The following is a 10,483-nucleotide window of genomic DNA, read 5'->3' as shown; positions in this document are numbered from 1 at the left end:
AATGGTTGCAACAGGTATGTCTTGTAGCCGGTGATGCAGCCTCCCCTTAGAGTAGACATCTCTCCTTTCTTGAATTCCTCTCCAGCTGCTCTGTGTTGCTGGTGTCTTCCCTTGCTTTTCCATTTCCAGTAGCAGGAGTTCTCCCAAACAATTCTCAGTTTCCACACACTTTACACCTTCAAATAATCTGTAGCAAGCTTGATGTGGGCAGAAAGGGCAAGAGAAGATAATAAATACAACTGTAATTATAAAATATTTACCTTTAGACATGCTTCCCAACCTGCTAAAGAGCACAAAGGAGATGTGTGCATTGGAATATGAAAGATAGTCAACATATTCTATACACTGGTTTGGGAAAGCAAGAAATACTGTTGTATAAAAGCAAAGGATTTTGTCCTCTGAATATCTTATACTGGGAAAACATCGGATCCCTCTATTGGTGCACATAGAGGACTTCCCTTCAGGTAGTAAAGGGGAGGAAACGACAAGGCCAGAGTTAAACTTAGCACAGTAAAACCAGATCCTTCCTATATAGGGATCAGCCAGCAGGATACCTCAGATCCCTCCAGAGCTTGCTAATGCACAGATACCTCTGCTTGGAATGTATGCAATTTAAAGGCCCGTTTTCAGCATGAATAGCAACGTATCTTCAACATAGCAAGAGAGGGAGAGCCTAAAACAAGCCAAAGTTCAGTCTATGGCATGTTTTCAGGCCTTCTTGATGTTACAAGTCTTTTAAGGCTGCCTTGTGTATATATAAATAGTAAGACCCAGTAATCCAGTGATGTGGGGATTTTAAACCGGCGTGGATGTGCTGATGTGCTCTCTGGCCTGTTGTATTTTTCTGTCACAGCCTTGTTAATGCCATGTTAGTCAGCCAGCCTCCCCTTAGTAAGGGGTGGAACTTAGCTCCAATACTGTGCAGCCTGTGCCTAAGCACACGTACCTGAGCAAAGGCAGATTTGCTGGGTCTCATCTTTCACTGCTTCAATGCAGATTCTGCTGACAAGTCAAGGAGCCCTCCAGAGACCCAGCCGTCTTGTGTTCACAGACGTTGCCAATGCCATCAATGCATGAACAATACCTGCCCCTGCTCTGGGATCGTGCTGAGACTGGGGAGGATGAAGCCAACAAACCAGTGACTTCCCGCAAGTATGGCCGATCCACTGAGCTGGTCACCCTGTTGGTTTGTGTTACAGATGGGCACAAGCACTGGGAACTGTCATCACTTTGGGAAGCAAACCCTTTGTGAGGGCAGTGGTGACTTTTTGGTGTGTCTGTTACCGCTAAAAGGTCCTGAGCTCCAGTTTATGGGCTGGTGCTGACTGATACCATCTACCAAGCTACGAGCTTAGGAACAGTGCCTGCTTTGTTGTAGATTAACTTGTCAGAGCACATGTGTGCATTCTCTGGGTCAGGGAAGAAGAAGAGGTGCATGTTTCAGAGAGCTTCCCCGTTGGCTTTGTGCCACCAGACCCCAAGGAAAGCGATGAATGAGCCTCTCTGCACAGTGACCACAGCTTTGCTCACTCCCCTAGCTGAGTGGTAATCTGGGGCACGCCAGGGAAAACACATACCATGGGCTTATGCCCCTTGTGGCATGTGGACTGCTGATAAATGTGCACCCAAGGTGATGTTGAAGCATGGGGAATTCACTAGCTTTAAAGAGTGAAATGGTGAACATTTGGCTGATTACATCTTAACTGATGAAGTGGCTGAATACCCTGAATGAGGGCTGCCAACAGACAGAGGGGAATTCACACAGCTAGAGGCAGCGGGTGTCCGCGTCTGGCTATGTGACTCCCTGCCACTGAGCTAGGAATAATGGTGCTTGGGCCACAGAGAGGAGTCAAGGAGAACTGGGGTTCCAATACCATGTATCCCCCTCCTGCTTTGGCTCAGGGAAGTTTCTGCAGCGCAGAGTGTTACCCAGAAAAAAAGATTAAGCCTTGAAATATTTTCTTTTAAATAAGGGAAAACATGTATTGGCTTAACATTACAGCAGCCCCATGTCTGCCCCTAGAGGTGACTGAACAGCTGGTTCGTACTTCCTTACCTGCCACGACCTGCAGTCAGAGCCTTCTCTTCTTCCCGCTGAAGAAAACACAGAGCTTTGCATTAGCCTCTGCTCACATTACCTGCTAATGCAGAAGGTGGGACTAGACAGGTAAGCCAGGAGTTTCCCCATAACCCTGAAGCATCTCTCTGCCTGTGCATCCTTCAGGGCTGCAGGAGGGAGAGAGCGCAAAGGGGGCTCTGGCCACCTTGGCATGCTGTGGTGTGGCATGGGGGCTGTCCTCTGCAGAGCCTTTTGGCGACCATCAGCCCTGAGCGCTGCAGGCCAGCACAGTGGCCAGGGGCCAGTAGCAGAGCCTGCATGCAAGCATCAGTGCTCAGTGATGCACCGATCACCTCCTGATTTTTTTGCAGTACATGCATTTTTCAGTCAGATCATATTCCATATTCCATCCACAGCACCAGTCAAAAGGGAATCAGGGTGAGCTAAAATTTGAGTGCAGATCTAAAGGTAGACTTTATGCAAGTAGATGTTTCACTGAGTGGCAATTCAGGTATCATGTGCTTTGTTGCAAGTTTGGACCTGCCAGTTAGTTTTTGTTTTCCCAAACATTTTTTTTTTTTCCTTCCCCACTGTGATTTTTTTTTTTTCCTATTAATTAAATGTAGACTCTTTTCTGGGAATGTGCCCAGGAATGACCCCTGCAGTGCAGAGCTCCTTACCAGCCCTCCTCCCTTCACTGACACAGCTTCCCTCATGGCAGTTTTACAGGGCTAAGTTGCTTTAGTTTTTCAGTATCCTTATTTCTTTTTAAAACTAGGGAGTTCTGCAAGTGTATTAGGGCTAGGAGTGTCATCACCCATGGAAAACAGCCCATCCACCACACCCAGGAGATGGGGCAGGAGGCATTCCCAGGCTGCTGGTTGCACTCCAGGGATATTGTTGGAAGGAAGGTGTGTGGGTACAAATACTCAGTGTAATCTGTCTTCGGTCCGTAGAATTTGGACACTATCTGTGGGTCTTCCCACAGGTTATGCCTACACAACCAGCTGAGAGGCAAATATATCGCACACGCACACCCATGCACACTTACCATCTCCTCCAAGTGCTCCCTGAGGGCAGCCAGCCACCGATACATCCGATTTCTCCCTTCAGCAGCTGGCACATCGCTGCCTGTCCCACTCCCACGCTCAGCAACAGGACAGGGATGCAAGTGGCAGCAGGGCTGCACGGCTGTCCTAAATCACAACATTTCCCCTAGAACTCCTTAATTGGAACTTGTTTTAATTGTTTTAAACTTGATAAAAGGCAAGTGTAAGCTGAGCTGTCTCCTCAAACCGACAACCTGCTTTGTGCTCTTTACCCAACTCCGTATGCTGCACAGGGAGCTGCCAAGCAGTGCATCTGCCAGCTCAGGTACAAAAACATGTACCTTGTTCCATGTTAATGCTGAGCTGTATGTTGTGTAACAAACACACCTACAGAGGAATTCTCTTTAACCGTTTTTCCTGTAATGGTAGGCTTTGTCCTGTGATGATTGCCCTTAGTTTACAGAAGTACAGAAAATAAGACTAAAAGTATATTACGGGTATTTGCTGGGCTTGTACTGGAGTATTCCTTTAGTTCGATAGCACCTCCTCTCACAGGTCTTGGAAGGATATGTACAATTTAGCAGAAGCATTATGATGTAATTTAATTCAAGTGTTTCTGTGTTTTAAGCACTGAAATATAATTAAACTATTTACATGAAATCTAGAGTGATTGTCTTTTTTTCCCCCCCATCATTTGCATTTTCCACAGAAAACGGCTGGATTGTATCCTCAGTACCTGTTGGTAATTTGTATGCAGTGACTTCCCCTACTCTTTCAAAGACTGGAGTAAGTGGGGAAAAACTTGGAAGGACAAGCTTTGCATAGGTCAAGGTTTAGTGCTTCCACAGCTTGGCAACTCAGACCTCTTCAGGAAGACTTGGTGCCTGGCAGAGAAGTCGGGAAGGCAGTTTCCAGCCTGGCAAATCCTGGGCATCCAGAGTGCAGAAAGACAAATTCCAACTCGTCTGTTTGCCATGTTATACTTTAACCAGCTGAATTCTTGGACAAACTAGGGGTCCATCAGCTCAGCTGCAGCTCTGTCCATGTCAGTCAGCCCACGCTGGGGTGAACATTGTGGGCAGCAGCATTGGCAGCTCCATGGTGATATCACTGTTGTATTTCAGATTTGCTTTCTGCCTCACCTTCTGGCCCACAAACCCAAAACTTGGGACCAGCTAGGAAAACTGTCAGGTTAACTGAAGAGGCTATGCACGGGAACATAATTAATTGTATGAAAAGCTAAATATTTGTGTGCCACATAGAGCAATGCATGGCATGAACAGGCTCAGCTGTGGATGTACACATGAAGCAGAATTGCCTTATGTTCCAGTTATGACTCGCTGTAAGATATACAAGAGAATGGAACTGGGTACCCACATCAGGTTTTAAGTAGCTGTCTGCTTTCCTCCGTGTATGATTCCTCATGCTTATTAGTCCTTGTTTTCACATAGATCTGTAGGTGCTCATGAATGACCACATCTTGTTCTATAATCCCCAAAACTCCAATTCAGATAGAGAAACTCGTGTTGCCTGGTGATGTGCGTGTGTGCTGAGGTTGTTGCATATGGGGGGAAGCAAAGCAGAACCCTGAGGTGCTGTTGTATGCCTTTATTAAAAACAAACTCCAAGGCTAATTTGCAAGTTGCTAACGCTCTTTATGCCTTCACCAAAGCCAGAACCATTTATGAGAATCTTCCAAACTTTGCTAGATAATAAACCTTCTTCATCCCCTGTGTTTTGATCCGACTGTAATGACCTGTTATTTTTGACTGAGTCAAACCAAAACTGTCTGAGCTTAGAAAACATTTTCAATGCATTTGCTTAGAGGTAGGATTTGGCTACACAGAAAAGATAACTAACTATATAGGAAATAAAAAGTGTTTGTAATTTCAAAAAAGAAAATCCAAGCAATCCAGTGTGAGATCCTAGCTTTCTGAAGATGGCTGGAATTCTGCCTGCCTTCAGTAGGCATTGACTTTCACTGCAAATCTCTGCATGGAAGCTGAAGCTATGGATTAGGATTTCAACTACACTCAGAGTAGCTCCTAATAATGTGGAATTCTGCTTGTTCTCCTTGAGCACTTAACACTGCTATGGAGACGTGTTTTCTACTGTGGTCTCCCAAGAGCATTAAGAGGTAGCAAAGACTAGATTTTGGTGTTTTTTTAAAAGGGAAGTAATACTTTGTGTGCATGTCCCAGAGGAATACTGCTGACCTAAAGCAAATGGATCTACTGTCTAGCTGAGGCAGCTTCCATCCCTACTCCATGCCACCAGCTGAGAAAAGCTTTTCTTATGACGTCAGTCAGACCTAAGTCTCACAGATGCAATCCCTAATCCATTTGGGAGAAGCTGAAGTTCCAGTCTCACACTGTGACAGCTATTACTCTCAGGTAATAGGGGTTAATTAAATAGGCATAACAGCCTTGCAAGCAGAATACTAAATCTGCCAATTCACCTGAAAATCGGGTACAGAAGTTGATAAAATATCTTGGTGTGCCACTGGAGTGGGCTTTGAATGCAAACATGAACTGCAGCTGAACTTGTGTCCACTGAAGAAGAGCAGCTCCCTAACCTGAATTCAGAAGAACTCAGAAGATTTGATGGATCTTCTCATGTAACCACCAATAGCTACAGATCTGCATGCATAATGTCCCACCTGGATTTATCCACACAGCAGGAGAAAGGGGTCAAACCCTTCCCACACGTGGCAGCACACCTTGTCCTACAGCGTAAAGTTCAGGTCAGTCCCTGTGATCTAATCCATTTAATCCTTAATTCCTCTGGTATATGGTAGAGGAGGCACACAGGTTACTGTGATGCAGTTTTCTGCTGAGACCACCAAACTCCATACACAAGAAACTACTGTTAAGACAAACCAGGCAACACATAGAATTAACAGGATTGGGACTCCCATCACTACTAAACTGGGCGGACTGGACAAAATAACCTATAAAGAAGAAAACTTCCCCCCCATTATCTCTCTCCAGTCAGCCCTTCCTCATAATGCTGCATACATTTTCTTCTGTTAAGCAAATACCTGCTAAGGGAACAGACCTCTGATGAAAGGATAAAAAATGAGCTCAATATATACTGCCATTTCATGGGTTTCTGCTATGCACTGCCATAAATTTAAAGCCAATTATGTTCTGTTTAAATATTTAACACTGTAAAGCTAGCCGATTTTACATCTTGTCAAAGATAATTGAAATACCCACTTTGTCCCTTTAATAGGCAGGCAGAGCATCCAAGGGTGGAAAATGCCACCGGGATTTCACTGTTTGCAAATGGATATTGGAAATACCCTCAATTCCTCAGAATTTGGCAAGATCAGCTCTGACACCGAAAGCACAACTCTGCATACAATGCAAGACTGCGAGCAGCCAGCAACAATCTTAGACCAACTGGCTACTGCTGTCTCCCAAGACTAAACTACAGCAAGCTTTTATTTGCATAGCTGCAACACTAGAGGACCCCACATACACACATTATGGACTGAAGATACAACTAATTTAAATTGAATCCTGAGGCTCTGCAAGGAAGCAACCTTGGTGTAACTGTTTCTTTACAGACACTCCTTTGAAGTGATGAAGTCCAGTGGCTGTGACTGAGCTTGTAAACATTGTTCAAAGTTGCTATCAAATTCCGGAGGAGTGCCACCAGGCCAGAAGCTTGTTATAGGAGATGGCCCTGAGCTGATCAGGCTAGGACAAAAATTTCCCAGTCAATCCCCAATACATTAGGGTGCAAGCTTTCCTCTAAAGCATCCAGGTTACTGACCACTGGAGCAACGGTATTAGGTAAGCTGGAAATGCCATGAAGTTTTTTCTTTCTGATATAGTAAGGAAAGAACTCAAAGACTGTCTTTCAGATGCAATCCCTATGAGCAACTGAGCAAAACTTAACTCTTGGGACTGCTCCATCAATCTGCCAGAGGTGGTACAATATATAAGTTCAGCAATTAGCTGTGTAAAAATGTTTCCTTTACTGTATCTGCATTACTGAGTCAACACTATCTTTCTATTGAACTATTGCTGTCCATGGCAGGACAAGGCACCATGTCACCCAATTATTTTTAAGAAAGATTAATATCCTCACAAAAGATACACTACAAACCGTGAAAGGCATGTCCCCGCCAAGGCATATGCCATTTCTTAGCACCTAAGTCCCTGTTTGGATATTTGGGGTAAGCCAGCAGACAACGGAAGAGAAAGCTTGGGCAAAATTATCACAAAGGAAGAATCTGAAATACGACGTTAAAAATCCTGTTTGCTTTCCAGTCCTCCGGCTTCAGCAAGACATGAGCAGGTGGCACACTACTGAGCTGTGGCAGGGATGTTACTCAGAGATCTCCTAAGGCCAGTAGTTTTGCCGGGCCTGGAACCGTCTTTTCCAGTGATGCCTAAAGGGAAAGATTATGGGAGAGAGAGGGTTAGAGCTCTGGGTCCAGGAGCCTAGCTGCCCAAATGCCCCATTACAGAGTCAATGCAAGGTTAAAAGGTGGCAAGGATGCATTCCCAAACAACCAAAGGTCTTCACAACAACGTTCCTGTTGCTCTTGTGCCAGCTCCAGTCTAAAGCCTGACACAAATGGCTTCCCTCACAGCAGGCCTCAGCCTGAGGCTATTGAGAGCTCAGAAGTTACAGTCTGTGTGAAATTACATGGCTTCTGCTATGCAAACACACATGCTCAACCTCTGCTGTCAGCAGTTACATGTATTTCCAACTGCCACCCTGGATCCTCATGAAACACAAAGTACCAAAAGTGCCTTACCCAATGTCATAAACATCAGGGAAGTAGATGCACAGAAGGTCCGAAAATTGTCTCAGAGTGGGGAATGTTTCTGGCTACACAGGCTACACAGGCTCTGATCTGCGGCTAACCCCTTGGTTTCGGGAAAGCTGAGGTGACCATTGGGGCAGCAGAGGGAACAAAGTGAGACAAAGAGTTTGCAGCTGCTCTATCTCTCAATGTACTGAGAAGAACACAGGGAAGGAAGGAGACGAAAAGGAGCAAGATCCCAAGGCTGCTTCTGGCTTTGGACTGGGCCTTGGAAATTTTGCCATAAAGCAAACTCTTTCCCTCTCACACCTATACTCCATTAGCCAAGCAAGGTTGTTGAAACAAATCGAGGCTGCTTTTGTGGCCTAGGAGGCTTTGAAATCAGCTTCGTCAATCATCCACTAGTGGCACTCATGGAAGAGTGAAATGCTTCTGGGCCCAAACAGAAAACTTGAACAATTCAGTTGTGATTGGCAGCATCTGCAGGCAGCAACACAATAAAATCTGCACGATTAACAAAGCCCTGCCTGCTCCTGGATAACCTAGAGTCACCCATAACCAGTGCCCTGGGAAAACCAGAGCTGGATCCCCAGCTACAAAGGCCATGGAAGAACATCAACTAGCTTTAAAGCAGCTCTGTGCCCCATGGCAGGCTTCCATGTCTTGCATATTTCTAGTTTGTCTCTTCCTAGTTCTTGATTGTCCCCGTGACAGACTGACTGAAAAGCAGGGAGTCGGTCATTGTTTATTTCAGCAGTTCTTCCTTAACGTTGCAGACACGAAGCCCAGGGCAGATCTCTCTTCCACTCAGAGCTGTACGGCATACAACTTGCAGGGTGAGCAAGCACATATACGCTCTCATGCCCTCTCTCTAGCACAGCAGCTCAAAAATCCTCAGCTGAAAGGAAAAAGCAAACCAACAAACCCCACAATGACCAAAATCTCTGGCTGTGCCGACAGCAGAAGATTATTATGTGATTGCAGACTCCTGCTAATAAATCTCAGAGCAGCAGCCTCCCGCACGAGTAGCACGAAAGCTTGCAGGCATATAATATCGAAGTTAAACCCAGACCCATAGAATGGGTTCATCCAGAAACTACCTCCAACCTAGCAGTCTGAAAGCGGCATCTCACTTGCAAACAAGCCACGGGATCTATAGTTTCCAGTAAGTCAGAATAGTAAGTTTCCCCTTTACTTTAGTCAGAAGTTTCTAAGACACGATTACCACTCCATCTCAAGCTCCTGAGCAAGTAACAACTGTTATTAAATGTTCCAGAGGATTGGCAGGTTTCATACTGCACATGCTTATCTCCACTGATTTTCAACTGGCTGTTTAGTTTTTTTCTTACAGAAGTGCACACCTTGCCCAACAGTGGGACTCCCCTCTCCATCCCTGGCGCTAAGCATGCAGACACAGAGCCGTTTGGGCTGCAGTATCATGTGCTGCACTGCTGTCTCACACTGACCGCAGCATCCGCTTATCCTGTCGCATCTGGTTCTACCTCATTGTGACAGGAGGGAAACATATTCCTCATGTCACTGCCCTCGGTCCCACTCAAACTGAAAGGAAGAAGAAAGTACCCACATTGGCTGTGGTTTTGGGTGATGCTTAAGAGTACTACAAAAAGGCAGCAACTGGGCCGGAGGTGAGCTCATCATCCGTGAGCCTGCGGCTCTGCTGATGTCATCACACAGCTCGGTGGCAGGAAGTGATACGGGAGCAGGAGCCTGAGAGGAAACTGAATCGAGCAACTGAGGTTAACTACTCTGGCGTTTTATCATGTGGCATTTCCAGGGACTTTCTAAGAACCTGAGGTTGGGTTTGGCCGCCCAGCGTCAGTTAGCTTGCTTTGCACGCCATGCTCAACAGCGCTAACGGCAGCGGGATGAGGGAGCAGCTGTGCTGACCACATGGCAAAACAAGGCAACATCTGCCTCTCCTGGGTTGCTGGCTCCCTTCCCCCTCCCACTCAAGGGAAAATATTTAACGAATAGCTTCCTATGATGCTCACTGAAGGTGGGACTCATCTGCGCGCAAGTTTTTCCTGGCACCTGCCTCAACAGCCCCGAATGGTGTAGGCTGGACTTGGATTTGCACCTTCCCAGGGTTATAGCGGGGCTGGGGCTCTGGGTGGTGCATCGGTATGTTGCTACAACAGCGGTAACAGCTATCTGGCATCTCATCTCGGAGACGCTTAGATAACTTTGCAGTCCTATACAGAAACTTGCCGGTGTCGTCATTCTCTGCGCTGCTGATGCACTAGCATCTCTGCCAGTGTGCCAGCCGCCTACAGAGAGCGCTGCCTTAGAGTACAAACCAGGAAGGAGAGAGCAAGACTATCGTGCAGGCATGCTGGAGTTAATCCAGAATACTAGGATGTCCCAAATGTCAAGGGACCTTCAACCCTTTTTTTTTTTTTTCCCAAGTAAGGTAAGACATTCATGACAGACTATTTTCTCTTTCTACATAACACAGCCAGACAATTGCACTGAGCCATACCTGTAACAATGACCAGAACCTCAGATACATGACTTCTTGGAAAGACAAAGATAGATATTCTCTTCCTATCCCTCTTTTCTGCCTCTACTTCT

The 10,483-nt window shown here is 45.9% G+C and overlaps 1 protein-coding gene across 1 annotated transcript in view; it reads left to right on the top strand.

The window, feature by feature from the left end:
* LOC104625682 (chromosome unknown open reading frame, human C3orf18) overlaps positions 1–1,077 on the top strand; it is a 5,989-nt gene extending 4,912 nt beyond the window's left edge. The window contains exon 4 of the mRNA XM_010293376.1: positions 997–1,077. Within this exon, the coding sequence (XP_010291678.1) occupies positions 997–1,077 (81 nt within the window). The remainder of the gene's footprint in view (positions 1–996) is intronic.
* Positions 1,078–10,483: the final 9,406 nt, after the last annotated feature.

Source organism: Phaethon lepturus, unplaced genomic scaffold, assembly GCF_000687285.1.
Source record: "Phaethon lepturus isolate BGI_N335 unplaced genomic scaffold, ASM68728v1 scaffold3058, whole genome shotgun sequence".
In the NCBI taxonomy this organism is placed as follows: Eukaryota; Metazoa; Chordata; class Aves; order Phaethontiformes; family Phaethontidae; genus Phaethon; species Phaethon lepturus.
The sequence above is the reverse complement of the archived record's forward strand: the minus strand, read 5'-3'. Positions and strand labels throughout refer to the sequence as shown.